Raw genomic sequence first — 18,663 nt, forward strand, 5'->3', positions numbered from 1 at the left:
GCACTCTGTATACAAAAGGGCTGAAGAAACTCAGCAGGCCACACAGCATCCACCGGAAGTAAAAGGCAGTCAACATTTAGGGCCTGACCCCTTTGCCAGGAATCTGACAAAACAGGTAAACAGGTAGATGTAGAAATTAAAATGGGTTGTGGGGGAAGCCTAGGCTAACAAGTAAGAGGTAACGGGGATGCAAGTGGGATAAAAAAGCCTGAAGCTGAGAAGTGATGGGGGAGAGGGCAGAGAGTAGTTTTCTGGTCGGTGCAGGAAGGGAAGGTTGGGAAGCTGGAGGAAAGGAGAGGGGGTAAGATTCATTACAGTTGTACAGCACAGAAAGAGGTCATTCGGCTTCACTCATCCTTGCCACCCTGAGCTTGACCCATTTGCCTTGTGCTTGGCCCGTCTCCCATTAAAATCTCCTTATCTATGCACCTAACTAAATGTCTTTTAAATCATGCAATTATCCCTGCCTTCACCACTTCCTCTGGCAGCTTGTTCTGCAGACCCCTTGTCTTTTGTGCTGAAACTTGCCCCTCAGCTCGTCTTTCAACTTTTCCCTCCCTACCCTCATGGGGCAATAATTGCAGATAACAGAGGACATCAGTTTAAGATGAGTGGAGGAAAGATTAGGGGAGATGGCAGAGGTTAGTGCTATTCTCCTAAATAGAATAATACCTAGCGTCGCCGAAAATGTTCTCCCAGAATCACAGTGCGGTTTTCGCGCAAACAGAGGAACTACTGGACATGGTCTTTGCCCTCAGACAGCTCCAAGAAAAGTGCAGAGAACAAAACAAAGGACTCTACATCACCTTTGTTGACCTCACCAAAGCCTTCGACACCGTGAGTAGGAAAGGGCTTTGGCAAATACTAGAGCGTCTCGGATGCCCCCCAAAGTTCCTCAACATGGTTATCCAACTGTACGAAAACTAACAAGGTCAGGTCAGATACAGCAATGAGCTCTCTGAACCTTTCTCCATTAACAATGGCGTGAAGCAAGGCTGCGTTCTTGCACCAACCCTCTTTTCAATCTTCTTCAGCATGATGCTGAAACAAGCCATGAAAGACCTCAACAATGAAGACGCTGTTTACATCCGGTACCGCACGGATGGCAGTCTCTTCAATCTGAGGCGCCTGCAAGCTCACACCAAGACACAAGAGCAACTTGTCCGTGAACTACTCTTTGCAGACGATGCCGCTTTAGTTGCCCATTCAGAGCCAGCTCTTCAGCGCTTGATGTCCTGTTTTGCGGAAACTGCCAAAATGTTTGGCCTGGAAGTCAGCCTGAAGAAAACTGAGGTCCTCCATCAGCCAGCTCCCCACCATGACTACCAACCCCCCCACATCTCCAACGGGCATACAAAACTCAAAACGGTCAACCAGTTTACCTATCTCGGCTGCACCATTTCATCAATGCAAGGATCGATAACGAGATAGACAACAGACTTACCAAGGCAAATAACGCCTTTGGCAGACTACACAAAAGAGTCTGGAAAAACAACCAACTGAAAAACCTCACAAAGATTAGCGTATACAGAGCCGTTGTCATACCCACACTCCTGTTCGGCTCCGAATCATGGGTCTTCTACCGGTATCACCTACGGCTCCTAGAACGCTTCCACCAGCGTTGTCTCTGCTCCATCCTCAACATTCATTGGAGCGAATTCATCTCCAACATCGAAGTACTCGAGATGGCAGAGACCGACAGCATTGAATCCACGCTGCTGAAGATCCAACTGCGCTGTGTAGGTCACGTCTCCAGAATGGAGGACCATCGCCTTCCCAAGATCGTGTTATATGGCGAGCTCTCCACTGGCCACCGAGACAGAGGTGCACCAAAGAAGAGGTACAAGGACTGCCTAAAGAAAGCTCTTGATGCCTGCCACATTGACCACCGCCAGTGGGCTGATATTGCCTCAAACCGTGCATCTTGGCGCCTCACAGTTCGGCGGGCAGCAACCTCCTTTGAAGAAGACTGCAGAGCCCACCTCACTGACAAAAGACAAAGGAGGAATAACCCAACACCCAACCCCAACCAACCAATTTTCCCTTGCAACCGCTGCAACCGGTTCTGCCTGTCCCGCATCGGATTTGTCATCCACAAACGAGCCTGCAGCTGACGTGGACATTACCCCTCCATAAATCTTCGTCCGCGAAGCCAAGCCAAAGAAAGAAAGATTGGTGCCTGGAATGTATTGCTGGGAGTGGTGGTAGAGGCTGTTGCAATAGGGACTATCAAAAAACTGTGAGGAAAATAAAGAGTTGTGATTATGAGGTGGAGATTATTGTGGAGTAAGTTCACATAGGTCGTCACAACATTGTGGACTTCAAGACCTGAATTGTGCTGTGATGTTCCATATTCTATGTAGCTCAAAATCATGGAATAGATACAGAGAATTCTTGAAGCATTCAGTGAAGCAGGCAGCATCTGCAGAGAAACAGTTCACTTTAGAGCTGAGGCACCCTTGGGGTGCTGTGGGTCATCAGCCTAGAGATGTGCATTGTAGACTCAACTGATCTAAGATTTTGTTCTTCTGATTTTTACTGTGGTTGTTCTGTGGTAACCTGCCACCATTTGTTCATTGAGCTTGAACTTCAGTCCCTCGAGAAAGATGGCTGGTGGGAGTATACTAGCATGAGAAGAAGTGAGAAAATTGGGATGCATTCTATTGATGTCATGTCTGCTGCAGGGCAGTTGATTTGTAAAAATCAGTTGAAATCCTGTCAGAATTTAGGCAAATATATTGACGATGTGTGTGCTGGAAATATTGATTGGTCAAATGATGCAGGTTGCAACAGCCATTCTTTTCCATTCAAACTGTATTTAAGCCAACAGAGATTATGTGTTATGGTTGGTGATGGGCACGTGACTTGTGCTGGTGGGTGAAGTGGAAATGGGCACGTTATAGAGTGTGGTTTAGAAAGCTAAGAGGAGGTGACATGTCTCAGGGTCTGGTGGCCAAAGAGGGAATGGGCAGGTCATGGGGTGGGAATCAGGAGAAGGGAACTTTAAGCTGAGACTGTACGGACAAGGTCATGTATGATGTGAGTGAGGTGAAATAGGAGAAGTTGGTCACTACTGAGTTATCTTGTGCCACAAAAGCCCTTGACTGTTGCTGCATTTAACTTCTTGTGGTTTTGTAAGGTCCTGCCATCTCTGAAAAGATTTTAAGTTGATTTAAGTGGACTGTTGGCAACTGTCTTATTGACACAGCAGAGTGGAATGTTGCAGAGCCGACAAACTCTGCTGCTAAATATTTACTTATTCAGTGTTAACATCTCTGGCAGCTCTTGATTTTTTTTTCTGCCTTTCCATCACCCATTTTGTGACTTGTTTGTGTTTCATCCCTTCCAGATGCTTTTCGTGCCTTGCGTTACCCTTTTCCTCATCCCTGGTAATCTCGTTAGGTGAACAGAAGAGAGGTGCTTATCTGCCCTCTTGGCATGTGTGCTGCCTCAGACATTTGGACAACAGCTGGGCTGGGGAATTCAGTCTTCCTTTTCTGTAGTTCTCCAAAGGCATCTCCATTGTCTGTGCAGTTATACACAAAATGGGTGAATCTTTTCTCCCCAGTCTGAGACTTCTTGCTCCTGTTTCACCCCCTCCTCTTTCCTGAGGCACTGAACAATTGTTCAGATGATAGAACATAGGATATTACAGCACAGTACAGGCCCTTTGGCCCACAGTGTTGTGCCATCATTTATAAACCTCAACAAGCTAAAGCTTCCCTACCTCACACCCATAACCCTCTATTTTTCCTTCATCTATGTGCTTGTCTAAGAATCTCTTAAATGTCCCTAATGTTTCAGCCTCCACCACCACCCCTGACAATGCATTCCAGCCATCCCACTACTCTCTGTGTAAAAAAAAAAATTACCTCTGATGTATCTTCTCCTCACCTTGTACAGATGTCCCCTGATGTTTGCTACTCTTGCCCTGAGAAAAAGGTGGTCCACCCTATCTCTGCATCTCATAATCTTGTTGACCTTTACTAACTCACCTCTCATCCTTCTTCTCTCCAAAGGTAAAAGCCCTTGCTCCATTAATATTGTTTCATAAAACACATTCCCCAATCCAGGCAACATCTTGGTAAATCTCCTCTGCAATTTCTCCATAGCTTCCACATCCTTTCTGAAAAGAGGTGACCAGAACTTGACCCAACCAAGTTGATTCCATCACTGAACCAATTAAGATCAATAGACAAAGGAAACAATGAGCTTGAGTCTTGGTTCACACTGGCCATTGAGAAGTGATGGAGTCTTAATTCTACCTCTTGGTTTGTGGATCTGGTGCAAAGTCCTCAAAGGATGGAACTGTGTTTCCTTTCTCATTATGAATTGGTGCATAATTCTGTCCTCATGCTCCAGCCAAAGAACTGCTCCATTTCAACTAGTGGGTAACCATGTCCGTGCATGTGTGTGCCCACATATGTGACAAGCTGAATTAGTCTGGGGCTTCCCCTGGCTTTTTAAATTGCCTTGGTTTTGTTTACTGTTGGACCCCCTCAAGGTCTTTAATAAAAACTGCGCTCCTGTTGGCAGACTTTCACTTTCTAGTGCTTTGTGCGATGGAGCCTGAGCGAATACTTTTAGGTATTAGATTTTGAAAATATCTGCCGTGTTTGCTGTGATACTGCAGATCTTTGAAATTTGCAGTATGTAATTTGAGGAGGAGGCAAGGATGCTTTGGGCAAAAGGATATTTTTTTTGTCAAAGAGCTTTATCTATTTGTTGCTGCTGTGGAAACTCTACCATATGTGTTAAATGTACTAGAAACCCTGGCAAATTTCTACAGATGTGTGGTGGAAGGTGTGCTGACCAGCTGCATCACAGTCTGGTATGGAGACACAAATACCCCTGAGCGTAAAGCCCTGAAAAAGGTAGTGAACACAGCCCAGGACATCACAGGCAAAACACTCCCCACTATTGAGCACATCTACAGGGAACGCTGCTGTTGAGAGCTGCAGCAATCATCAAAGACCCACACCACCCAGCACATGCTCTGTTCTCACAGGAAAGAGGTATTGGTGATACAAGACTTGCACCACCAGGTTCAGGAACAGCTGCTACCCCTCCACCATCAGACTCCTCAACAACATACTCAATCAGGGACTCATTTAAGGACTCTTATTTGTGCACTTCCTTGATTTTCTTTGTTCTCTCTGTATTCCACAGTCTGTTTGCTTATCTGCGTATGTTTTACGCTGTGTACAGTTTATTTTTTGCACTACAATAAGCGGTAATTCTGCTGCACCCGCAAGTGAAAGGAATCTCAGGTTTGTATGTGATGTCATGTCTGACAATAAATCTGAAATCTGATGCTAGGCATTCCATTATGTTGGATTCTTTAATTCTTCAGCACTGCGAATTCATAGTTATGGTATGTGTGGCCCTTTATTAGAAAAATTGCAAGCTGGGAAATTACTTTTGCAGTTGGAGATTTACCTCTCTGTCAATACCAGCAAAAGGCATGAATGCCATTGACATTCAATGGCCATTTACTGTTTCTGGTTCTACCTGCAAAGTGATAGTGTTGATAGTCTAGAACAGCATTATGTTGTCTTCACTTTGTTACAGGGTTCTGATTTGTGTATTGGCTTATGTGTTGTGTGGTTTTATGTTAAAAAGTAACACTTTGCCTTAGAGATCAAGGTGAAGGAGGACTGCTGAGAGAATGGGAGACGGACTGAGCATGTACAGAAAATGATCTAAAAATTTCTGGACTTGGACGATAAACCACCAATGGGGGTGTTGTGGAGTGGAAGAAGGCCCAGAGCATGAGTCATGGTCTGGAGGACAGTTTAGAATATTGGGATTTCAAAAAGAGATGAACATTCCGAAGGCAGCCAGAAGGATCCGGTCGGTCCATGCCAGTGGTTCCTCTCTCTCTGCAAGCAACACAAGACAACTTTGAATTTTGTGCTCTCTCTCACTCTCAAAGATCTTTTGGCTTCAGTTTACCAAACAAACTGAATTTTGTTCATGATCTTTGCTTCAGTTGAGATCAAAGTTTTGTGAGTCTTGTGTGTTTTTGTGTCTTAAGTTTTTCTGTGGGCTGGTTGGAAGTGTAGCTTAGACTTTGATTATGTATGTTATATTTAGGGTGGGGAATTTATTAGTTTTACACTGTTATAGAGATTTGCATAGTAACCAGTGGGCATTGTTATAAAAGGGGGGGGGGATTTTGAATTAAAGTTTGAAGGTGAATTTTTTGTTAAATCTTTTTTGTTAATAAAGATTTGCCTTCTTTGTGGTTGCTGGTTTGATCTTGTAACAACCTTCAAATAGTGAAGGGCTTGATTACACTCTCCAACCCTGGCATGGGAACTCTTGATGTATGAAGATTCAAGAGTCTGATAGCTGTTGGGAAATAAATTGTTCTTGATCATGGAAATCCTGGACTTCAGGCTTCTGTGCCTGGGAGTGGTGAGAAGAGGGGGGTCACCAGTGTGATGAGGATCCTTCCTGATATTAGCTGCCTTCTTGAGACAGTACCTTGCCTAGATGTCTTCAGTGCTTTTGAGGTAGTGCCCATGATGGAGAGGGCGGGGTTTGCCACTTTCTGCAGCCTTCTATGTTCCTGGACACTAGAGTTTCCAAATCAGGCTGTGATGCAGCCAGTCAGTGTACTTCCCACAGTGCACTTGTAGATGTTTAGTAGAGTGTTGATGAAATGCCAAATCTCATTTGACTCCCATAGAAGTTGGAAGCTTTTATGCCCTCTTAATGGTTGCCTCGCTATGAGTATGGCCAGAAACTTGAAGGTACTCGCGCTCTCCACCACCATCCCTCTAATGAAACCAGGTGCATGATCTCTCACCCTCCCCTTCCTAAACTTCACAATCAGCTCCTTCGTCATGCTGAGAAAGATTGTTGCTCCAATACCGTACAGCTATGTTCTCAATCTCATTCCTATATTCTGACTCATCATTTCCCATTATTCGACGTCAGCAAATTTATAAATGGATTTGGAGTCAAACTTGGATGTGCAATTGTAGGTATAGAGGGAGTACAGCACACAGCTATGCGCTGAGGAGGAGATGATGTCAATCTACACTGACTGGGATTTTTCAACACGAAGTAGAGGATCCCCTTATATTTTTTTCAAGGGATAATCAATTTTTTAATATTTAGTCTCATAAGGGGAAATCTAAATGTTAAAGATTGTTATAAAAGGGGTGAATTAATGTGATTTGAGCAATTGAGGAATAATATGCTATACCATATAATACTCTTTTTTGTTATTTTTCAATTAAGAGCATTTTTGAGGGATAAGCTTGGACCAACTAAATTTTTACCCAGTTGTACTGAAGTAGAACATCTTATTAGGAGAGGAATTGTTAAAATGTATGATATATTCATTTTTACAAGCAGTAACTCCCAAACAAGGACTTCATAGAACGAGACAGAGATGGGAAACAGATTTGAATATTGCTAACGATCAACAAATATGGAAAGATTTATGCAAGGATTATTTAACTAATACTTTTAATGTCAGATATAGATTAGTCCAATATAATTTTTTACATCGGAAATAGATTGAAATCAGATTTATCCAATCAATGTTTTGGTCTTGTCCCAATGTAAGACCTTTTTGGATAGATCTACGGAATTTTTTGGAGCAAGTTACAGGAATTGTTTTTTCTGCAAAGTCCTGATTTATTTTTATTAGTGAATATCAAAGGTACAAGTCATAAATTAAAATGATAATTTTATCAATTGGAATTTGTTAAATTAGCCTTAGTAGTAACACGGAAACGTAATGAAGTTACTTTGAAGCCTGATCCATTTTTGGGTATGTAAAGGTGGCATGCAGAAATTCAAAGTTGTATTCCTTTGGGAAAAAAAATACATTAAATTGGAAAAATAAGCATTCTCTGTTCATACAATTTTGGTACCCATAAATCCAAATAATGGGATTAAGTTTCTAATGATATCCTTCCTATATATCTAGACCAGTGAGATTCTCCTTTGAGTGGTTATGAAGACTGTGGAGATATGTGCTGGGTGATGCTTCTCGATGCAATTCTCAAATTCACTTTCTTTTTTTCTTCTTTTTATACTTATAAAACTTTTAGTATGTATATTATCTTTTTTTTTGAGGGGGGAGATTGGGTAGGACAAGGTTTTTGGGATGGGGTGAAAACAATCATGTATGAAACTTTATTTTGGTTCTTTTGAAATCTTTTATTACATTAATTATCATTACAGGTACACAGTACTTTATCCGGACATCTAAAAATCCGGAAAGCTCCAAAATCCGGCAAGTGGGGAGAGAGACGGCAGGACGAGCCGGGTGGGCGAGGTGGGGAGACCAACAGCGCGAGTCGGGTGGGCGGGGGGGGGGGTGGTGAGATAAGGCAGCACAATTTGGGTTGGCTTAAATCTGGCTTTCTGAAATCCGGAAAAATCTGCAATTAGGAGCACACTGTCCCCCCAAGGGTTCTGGATAAAAGATTGTGTACCTGTACTACATGTATGGAAATTTTTTAAATAAAATATTAAGAAAAAAGAAGTAGAGGGAGGAACAGAGTCCTAGATCAGAGTTTGAATGTTAGTTTTGCTTGTGTGATGGTGTTAAACACTGAGCTGTAGTCATGAACAACAGCCTGGCATTGGTGGTTTTGTGTGCACATGATGAAAACAATTCATATGTTTAAATTAATTTAGTTATAAAGGTTGAGGAAACCCAACACACAAAATGTCGGTCAAATGGAGCGATCGCACAAGGCCCGCACAGGCTAATGGCCTTTCTCCTCGGCCGACTGGCCATATGGCAGGAACATCAACCAATTAGCGACCACAATACTGCTGACGTCACTACGCCAACAATGGCAGGAAAACCAGGCCCAGTGACAGGAAACTGGGCCTTGTATAATCAGGGATAGAGAGGGCAATAAACCAGTCTTGTCTATAACCACATTGAGTGTGTGTCATTGTTCCACTCTCTGCTGTAGCAACACGCTACATACGTGTCTTTCTGCCAGCAGCTGGTTGCTCCCACGGATTTTGTGGGGCAGTTGCTTAGTCAAAGAGATGGCCCAAAATCTGTGATGCATATTGTTTCCATGCACGAGGTTGGTTTAGAAGCTCTGAATGAAAAGTGTACACTCCAGCCATCTCTGGAGAATTGCCTAATTCGGGCAATTACCTCTGGAACATGAATTGCTGATACCAGTGGAAGATTTGCAGATTAAGACATGCCAGACCTTGGTCTGAGACACGAGCATTTCCCTTGCAAGTTTTGTGGCACCATCATTTAAAACCTAGTTTCCCCAGGACTTTGAGAGGCTGTAAAGTTGCCTGTGGTTTCAATGTACTGCCACACATAGCAAGTCATTCAGATGTGAAGTTGGGTGATACTTAATGCTCTGCACACTTGTATGTGGAAGTGAAGAAGTGTTTTAACTTGGATGGTTCTAACAAGATACGCAACCAGAAATCTGGACTTGGTTTCTGACTTGCTCTTGGCTGAAGGGGAGAAATGCAAGCAGGAATCAACTCCTCCACCTTCACGGGCCTGCTTTGCCGTGTAAAAAGTTCATGTCTGATCTTTTATCGATCTCAACAACACTTTCATACACCAACCCCATAATCTCTTGACTTCCATGATGTCTAATAATCTCTTGCTGTCCTGAATATACCCTTCCATATCTGGGGGAGGGAATTCTTCAGATTGATGACCCTTTGGGTGAAGAACCTTGTCCCTTAATGGTTATCCCCTAACTCTGATAACTTTGATGATTAGCTCTTGACACCTCAGACAGGAGGAATTACAGACAAAAATCGGCATTGTTGACTCTTAATGTGCATGTTTTGGTGAGATCACCACTCACTCTCCCCTAAGCGTAGAGGCTCAGTTTGTGTAATGTCACCTTCTATGATAAATCAGGCAGTCCAGGAGTTGAGCTGGTGAATATTTCTTCCTCCACCTTGGATACCCTGGTAGCAGAGAGGTGGCTTAAGACACTGGCAGAGAGGTGGCTTAAGACACTGGCTTCACTCTCGTCTCATTAGAAATGCACAAGTCCATTTGCTCCACATATTGACATTTGGGAGATATCCATTGTTAATATAACCAAGCAATTCCTAATTCCATATGTTCCATTTCTCCCCAGTTTAATAATAAAGAGGAGCAGCTGTATGGGTCGAGGACAAGACACAAATGTGCTGGAGAAACTGAGCAGATCCATAGCAAGTAAGGAGTGACCAATATTTCAAGCCTGAGCACTCCATTAGGTAATACCAAAACGTTGGTTACTCTTTGTTTCCTCTGGATGCTGTGTGACCTGCTCAGTTTCTCCAACATGTTTGTGATTTGCAGCAGCCATTTGGAAATACTTCTGTAATTGTGTGCTCAAATAGTTGCATTAATTGTGACAGCAAGTACTGTGTTTATTTTGGCACTTGGAATTATTTCTGATGATCTAATATTAAAATTCAACATTTTAAATGTGCTGAAATGTGCACTGATCAAGGTCAAGAGTGTGAAATTGAACATTCTTCAGCCATAAAACTTAGCTTGAGCACCAGATTCCTGGGACCCATTTATTTCCTCAAAGCACTAATTAACCCATGTTGGACAATCATTTGGATGTTGGCAGGTTTCTGTTCACTTTTTTTTGTTTGGATTGCAAATCTCTTGATGTATTGTGACGCCTTGTGCTTGAGGCCATGTGTGGTGAACTTTGATGGACAAGCTCTTTATTTTTATCACTTTCATGTGTAGCTTTAACTCTGCCCAATCTGTTGTTTTCCTCTGTACTTAGTGTTCTGAGACTTGATCTCTGGTGTTTTGGCAATCAAAATTGCTATTCTTAATCGCTCTGCCCTATTTCTCACACTTAAGATGGAACGACTTTTATCATATATTATTGTGCATTCATTCTTTAAAATATGCGTTGCTCTCATTTGCAATTCATCTGACTAGTTGTAAGAATGTGTGGATAATCTGCAAGATGATCTCTTGTGGGATCTCAAGATCCTTCTGTGCTTTTTTTTTTCTTTCTTTTGACCTCTATCATTCCTGCTGGGCAACCACTTTGGCTGCTGAGCATAGGACCTTCTCGGCACACATCAGGTGTTCATGTGAAAAGGTGGAAGAAGCCAAAAAGAGGCGAAGCAGCCTCTCATTTTGACCTGCTCCAAACATCACTGTCAGAAGGTGTGGTTGCGGTTTACACTGAGGCTGAATTTGACTCGTGCTTTTGTACTGTGTGTGACTGAGACAATCCATCTGAAATGGCAGTCCCTTCTTTTACCGCTCCAAATGAAAGTTGCACCTCTGTGCTTGCACAGCAGCTGTAACACATTTCTTCTGCTGTCTGTGAAGTTGTCCTCTGTGTGGAACCCACTGAAATGATAATTAGTTGACACTGGTTCTGGGCAAGGATAGCAGTTCTCAGAACTTGTTGATTTTTCTTGGGAATTAGGTTTCCGTGAGCTGAATTGTGGTTTAGGCTTCTGCAGAAGATAAGGACTTGTGTGATTTTTTTTGTGCCATGTTCGTTAATGGACTGTCGTTGTTGGTGTCAAGCCAACTTCCTGTTCACACATTCTAAGAGCATCAAAATTCACTGCAATCAAAGCCGTATCTCCAGATTTTGAGGGGTATAATCCAGGGAAGGTTTGTTCAGCGGGATTGTAAAAGTGAAAGGTTGCAAAGGAATTCAGATTAGCGTTCCTTGTAGCCAAGTGACAAGTGGGTTGTATAGACTAAAACTAGAATGGTTCTGGTTGCAGAAGACTTCCTGCCAACACTTCATGTGTTGCCATGACTTATAGTATCATTACATTGACCTGAATGAGTTGTTGTTAACAGGCTATATCTGGTCACTCAGTCCATTTCATTCAAAGACTTCCACACCAGTTGTAAAAAGAAATGTCCTTGAACAAATATAGTTTTTGGAGGGTTTAACAATAATGGCAGGTCAGCCATTTGTGGAGAGAAGGATTACATTTGTACTCCAAAACCCACTGGGGTGGTTTTCCAGTTGTGTTTGTGGAGCGGAAATGCGACTGACCATCGCATTGTGAAATCTATGCATGCATGCCATAAAATGAAGGAAAAGATTTCAATAAATCTGTCAAGGACCAGTTAATGATCCAGTGGCACACAGTGCAGAACAGGATGTGGGCAAAACGCCTTCATTGAGGACAGGATCTCTGAGGCCAACGGGTGCTTGTTCAAGTTTCCTTTTATTGTCACATAATAATACATTAAGAATGTAACATATATGATATACTCTTCAGAAGCATGAATTCAGCATTTCTGCAGCTGCATAGACTCCTGGTCGATCCATTGGCAACCTGAGCACCAGATCCAAACTCGGCTCAATGTTCACAAAGAACATTTTGTGGCGTCTGTAGATTCTAAGTCTTGGGTGCTGTTGCTCACAAGGCAAATAAAAGGTAAATCAGCCAACAAAAGATGTTTTATTTGGGGTTCAGGCCCAAAATTTTGACATTTCTTATTTCTCCCACTAATGCTGCTAGTCTTGCTGAGTACCTCCTCTACAGTTGCCTGTAACTAACTCCAGTGTCTGGGATAGCAGGGTACGTAAACATACTGCATGGTTCTTGTGCATGCATTCAATTTGGCAGCATTTTTCTCAGAATATAATAATAAAAGTGACTTTACATACATAGACTGACACCATACAGTTATTAGAAAATGCATGTATAGGTGCTCCCCTACTTATGATGGTCCGACTTGTGATTTTTCAAAGTTATGTTGGTCCAATAGCGTGACTATCACTATTTGTAATATGTTAAAGTAAGGTCCTCCCAAGCATCGTTGATATTCCAACAAACATTGATAATTCCTCCAAGGTGAATTCTTTGTTAGCCTCCTTGGTCAATCACTTCTTTTAGTTCAGTAGGAAAGCTTACAGGTACTGATACAGCATTGTCGGGAGAGAGCGGGGCAGTGGGATCAGTCTGGAGACAGTGTGGGGACTGTACAGTGCCGTGGGGAGAGAATGGAGCAGTTGGATCAGTGTTGGGATTGATGCAGCCTTGTCAGGAGAGAGTGGGGCAGTTGGATCAGTCTGGGGACTGATGCAGCACTGTTGGGAGAGAGCGGGATCAATGTGGGGATTGATACAGCACTGTCGGGAGAGAGCGGGGCAGAGGGATCAGTGCAGGACTGATAGAGCACTGTCGGGAGAGAGTGGGGCAGCGGGATCAATGCGGGGACTGATAGAGCACTGTCGGGAGAGAGTGGGGCAGCGGGATCGATGCGGGGACTGATATAGCACTGTCGGGAGAGAGTGGGACAGCGGGATCAATGTGGGGACTGATAGAGCACTGTCGGGAGAGAGTGGGGCAGCGGGATCAATGTGGGGACTGATAGAGCACTGTCGGGAGAGAGTAGGGCAGTGGGATCAATGTGGAGACTGATAGAGCACTGTCGGGAGAGAGTGGGGCAGGGGGATCAATGTGGAGACTGATAGAGCACTGTCGGGAGAGAGTGGGGCAGCAGGATCAATGTGGGGACTGATAGAGCACTGTCGGGAGAGAGTGGGGCAGCGGGATCAATGCGGGGACTGATAGAGCACTGTCGGGAGAGAGTGGGGCAGCGGGATCAATGCGGGGACTGATAGAGCACTGTCGGGAGAGTGGGGCAGTGGGATCAATGTGGGGACTGATAGAGCACTGTCGGGAGAGTGGGGCAGCGGGATCAATGCGGGGACTGATAGAGCACTGTCGGGAGAGAGTGGGGCAGCGGGATCAATGCGGGGACTGATAGAGCACTGTCGGGAGAGAGTGGGGCAGCGGGATCGATGCGGGGACTGATAGAGCACTGTCAGGAGAGAGTGGGACAGCGGGATCAATGTGGGGACTGATAGAGCACTGTCGGGAGAGAGTGGGGCAGCGGGATCAATGTGGGGACTGATAGAGCACTGTCGGGAGAGAGTAGGGCAGTGGGATCAATGTGGAGACTGATAGAGCACTGTCGGGAGAGAGTGGGGCAGGGGGATCAATGTGGAGACTGATAGAGCACTGTCGGGAGAGAGTGGGGCAGCAGGATCAATGTGGGGACTGATAGAGCACTGTCGGGAGAGAGTGGGGCAGCGGGATCAATGCGGGGACTGATAGAGCACTGTCGGGAGAGAGTGGGGCAGCGGGATCAATGCGGGGACTGATAGAGCACTGTCGGGAGAGAGTGGGGCAGCGGGATCAATGTGGAGACTGATACAGTGCTGTCAGTGTTATACAAGGTACACTTTTATTCTTTTTAGACACGATTTTTTAAACTCGTGATGGGTTTGTCGGAATGTAACAAGGAGTTGAGGAGCAGCTGTATTTTAAGAAGCATTAATTTGCTGCCTCTGAATCTTCTCAGATGTATAATTATTCACGATGAGCTGTACTAGATATCTCTCAAGTGAACCCTCCAGGAACAGATGGACTGTTTCTTCAAGTGGGCCGTGTGGGAAACCTATCTCTTTATCTACAACAATTATGACTTTAATATAATAATTAACATTAACAACAATGTCCAGTATTATGATATTAACTTAACATAAGATTATAACATGTACTAATGACCACAGTGTATGTGATTATACGTTATATTCCCATGTACAAGCTAATGTGAATTCTATCTCATTTTTTCCTACTCTTGAGCCTGCACCTCCTCACTGCACTGATCTCCTCAGACGCACTGCCCTTCACTCTGTGCTTATATTGCTGCAGCTTGGAGCATGCATGCAACTACAAACAAGTAACAGAACCCTTGTGTCTCCACATGGCAACACAACAGTTCATCCCCTCCTGATCTTGGAAGAATGTCACTGTATGATATCATTTTGATATACTTCAAGAGATTGAGCATTTAAAAACTGAGTATTATGATTAAGAATCGTTATTCCTTACGTACTCTGTGTAGTATGTTGATATCCAACTTGGTTTTAAATGAGTCTCAATCTCTCCTTTTTGCCTCACTGACAATCAGCGTACTTGCCAAGCTTTTCATGAAGGGGAAGCATCTGTACTTTTTAGGTCCTATTTTGGTAATTCATTTCTAAATTCCGTAACTCAACTTTGGAATACTCTAAAATATATTTTGAAGGTTTTATCATTATTTTCCACAGCGGGAAAATAATTTCATGTTTGTGGTACAGTACTTGCCTGTGAGGGGTCTTCCCCCACCCCTGACCTCAGAATTGAGAAACCATGGTCAAGGGGGTAATAAGATTCCTAATCCAGGACCTAATCAAAGTTGAGGTGTGGAGTGATGATGAGTTAAATTCAAAGACGCAGAAGGATTTAAATGAGCATTGGCTTTGTGGGAAATAACAGAGAATGTACCAAAATTAGAGGTGAAGTAAGGATTTCGGGACATAAATACATTGTACTTGTGTGTATGACAATGAACTCATGATCAACTGAGTCCCAGCATTTGGACTGTGTGCCGTCCATTGTCAGAACTTGTGTGGGAAGCTAAAGTGGTAGTTTTTACTTTCTACCATTGATTGATTTGGGAAGGAAGTCTCTTGTTTTCCAGCACAATGTGAAAGTAAGTTGAAGATATTTCTCAACTCAATGAAAGAAATAGCTGGAAGATATTGCCAAGGGGTGTTTCCAAAGAAAGCACTTTATTCAATATCCATGGCCATTGAGTGTGCATTGAACCCAGGCTGTCAGAGCTGCATGGTAGCACTTCTGCTACTTGTACCTCTGTGATGTTTCTTTTATTGTAATAGAGAAACTTGGGTTCTTTTAAAATAACTATACTTTATTAGCTAAAGAACTCACTCATAACTGTGTGGAGGCATCCATCTTGAATCCAACTGAATCTGCCACAAACTAGTCTCCAGCTCCCTCTATTGGTCAGGATGATCACTAGCACTCTATCACAACATCCCCTTTCCTTAAGACAGGGGTGTCAAACTCAAATTCACGGAGGGCCAAAATTAAAAACTTGGACTAAGTTGAGGGCCAAACTAAATATTTATTGAAAATTTTCAACAACATCTGCATGTTTTCTCTTCTTTCAACATATGTAATGTTAAACTTTAGGATATAACTTTAGGAGGATAATGTTACAGGTCAGGAGTAGGTAGCTCAAGTTCACCCTTTGCTTGACCTGAGGGAAACCTATTTGGTCCCTGTGGAGATGTAGTCAGCATTCACAGGCTGTGTCCATTTTGGCCTGCATCAGGACTCAGCATTTCCTGCTCACTCCTCAGGCTCTAGCCCTCTATTCACCCTCGACCCACCATCCCTCTACCTGACCAGTCCTTTACCCAACCTCTACTCACCCCTCACTCCACTCGCTCTGCCTCTACCCACCCCATCCTATACACGCCCCTCTACTGCCTCTCCCCTCTACTGCCTCTCCCCTCAACCTGTTCCTCCCTCTACCCGTCTCTCACCCTCTAATCACCCCTCCCCTACTCGCCCTGCCCCTCCTCTTTTACCTCTTCCCTATCCACCCCTCCTTCTATTCATCCCTCCCTCTAACTGCCCCTCGCACCACCATAACTTCCCCTGCCCATTACTCCTCACCTACACCCTCTGCCCACCCCTGCTTACCCACCCACTCAGGCCCAGCGTGCTGCCGATCAGCCTTTGCGGACAGCCACCATCTCTCTTCACGTGTAGGGCCGAACCAGCCGTCCCTGGGTTCCGTGCGGGTGCAAGCGCTGAAGGCCGTGGCGACTGGGAGAAGTGCGCTCGCGCTGTGGGAGGGCCGTCCGGTGCCAGTCGCGCGGGGCTCGCGCTGCCCGGGGGCCGTGTGCAGCCTGCCATGTCCGTCGCGCCGACAGGAAATCACAGGCGCTCGCCAATCCACCGCACCGCTTGACAGGTGGGAGAAGTGACTGGTTGTGCGGGGAGCCTTCCAACTGGCTTGCCGGCTGATGACATCGACAGACTTCTCGTGTTACAATTTCTCGTGTTACAATGGGGAAGGATGTGCAATGAAGGGGGAGGATGGTGGGGGTAACATTACCAAAAAACAGCTTTGGCTCTCGCTGCAGGGCAGGCCACTTCTAATACATTTTTGAAATGATCTTGCGGGCCAAATATAATTATATGGCCCGCGGGCCAGAGTTTGACATGTGTGCCTTAAGATGTTTAATCTAACAACATGACACACTATAAAAGTATTAATTTCAATTTAAAGTTCAACATAAACGTAAACACAATATCAGCAGCACAAACCTTTTAAGTGTGCAGTTCTTTATCTTTTCTTTTTCTGTCAGGTACTTTGATAACATGTATGGATCTTCTTAAACCAGATACTTGTGTCAGCTCTGCTGGTCCACTACTGTCCAGCACTGGTGGCATTTCCTCTGTTGCTTTACAGGCTGGATCTTCTGCATTTGTCTGTTCCTGCAGTGTCTCTTGCGTTTTTAGCAGGCTCTTTCGATTCTCTGTCAGTATTTGACCATCCTCTGTTCTGACAGTGTAGCATCTTGGATTCTCATCCTCCAGAACAGTGGTCTTTTTGTCTAAAGTGTTGGAATCTCTGGGTCTCACTGGATCATATTGTGCCAGTGGCCCTAAGCTTCTTGCTGACTTGTCATAGTTTACATTTTGTCTCCATTGCAGACACTTTTGTTTCTGATCGACATCTTCAACATCTCTGTTCGTGTTTGAGTTCGCCGAGTAGGGAACTGTGGTGCATAGTCTATGTCCCATGTCATGTTAAGTCAATAGAATGAGATACGTACCTGAGTCACTGTTTTATGCTTTCTTGAGCAACTGTATGAACTCCTTTCTCTGCTTTACTGTTTGACTGTGGATGCAGAGGACTTGAACTCACATATTGAAAATCATACTCTTCGGCAAAGTTCTGGAATTCTCTACAACTGTAGCAAGATCCATTATCATTGTAGACAATTTGAGGAATTTCATGTCTTTCTAAGATCAATTTCATATATTTGATCACACAAGAAACAGGGATATTAGGAAGCAGCGCAATCTCCGGATAGTTTGATAGATAATCAATAATCAGCAAGTAATTATTTCCATCCATGTGGAACGGATCAGTCCCAACTTTGTGCCATGGTTCTGGTGGTACGTCAGTTATTATCATGGATTCCTTTGTCTGCTTTGCTTGATGTTTCAAACAGGCCTCACAGCTTGAAACCATTTTGTCAATCTTAGCATTTATCCCTGGCCAATAAACAGCAGTTTTGGCCCTTCTCTTGCATTTTTCCATTCCAAGGTGCCCATTGTGCACCCTTTTCAGCATCTCTTGTCACAGTGATTGAGGAATGATAATTCTGCTCTGTCTGAATAGAAACCCATTGACAACACTCAGCTCATCTCAGCTCTGATGTTGTAGTATGGCTGATATTCACCTCTAGGCCATTCTTCATTCTGATTCTTGATGATCTTCTGTAGAATTGAGTTCTTTTCTGTTTCAGCTGTATTCTGCTTGGATTTCCTGTCAGATATGAGAAGAGATTCAGTGATCAAATTCACGTGGAGATTCACATTTGTCTCTGTGGAACTTTCATTTTGTACTTCACTCTTTTGTCATAGCACATCAGCCAACACAAGGCAACGACATAGTGTGTGTCATTTCCCTGGTGTGGACACCCTTTTGATTAGGCTTAAGTTTTCAAATGGTTTGTCACCCAGCAGTGATTCATGTCCATCTTGGACTACCGTGAACTCTTTAACTTTCACCTTGAGTTTCCATGTACCTTT

General features: G+C 43.9%; 1 protein-coding gene across 3 annotated transcripts in view; it reads left to right on the forward strand.

Annotated features, from left to right (window-relative positions):
- The window catches only part of LOC138763457 (neurogenic locus notch homolog protein 2-like), a 241,228-nt gene that overhangs the window by 38,028 nt on the left and 184,537 nt on the right, over nt 1-18,663 (forward strand). The window contains exon 1 of one of the 3 annotated variants that reach the window (XM_069937637.1): nt 5,835-6,008. The exons of the other annotated variants lie outside the window; for them this stretch is intronic. Coding sequence (XP_069793738.1) covers nt 5,977-6,008 — 32 coding nt within the window. The 5' untranslated portion in view covers nt 5,835-5,976. Of the gene's footprint in view, nt 1-5,834; nt 6,009-18,663 lie in introns of those variants that run through there. 3 annotated transcript variants of the gene reach the window in all.

Source organism: Narcine bancroftii, chromosome 5 (assembly GCF_036971445.1).
Source record: "Narcine bancroftii isolate sNarBan1 chromosome 5, sNarBan1.hap1, whole genome shotgun sequence".
In the NCBI taxonomy this organism is placed as follows: Eukaryota; Metazoa; Chordata; class Chondrichthyes; order Torpediniformes; family Narcinidae; genus Narcine; species Narcine bancroftii.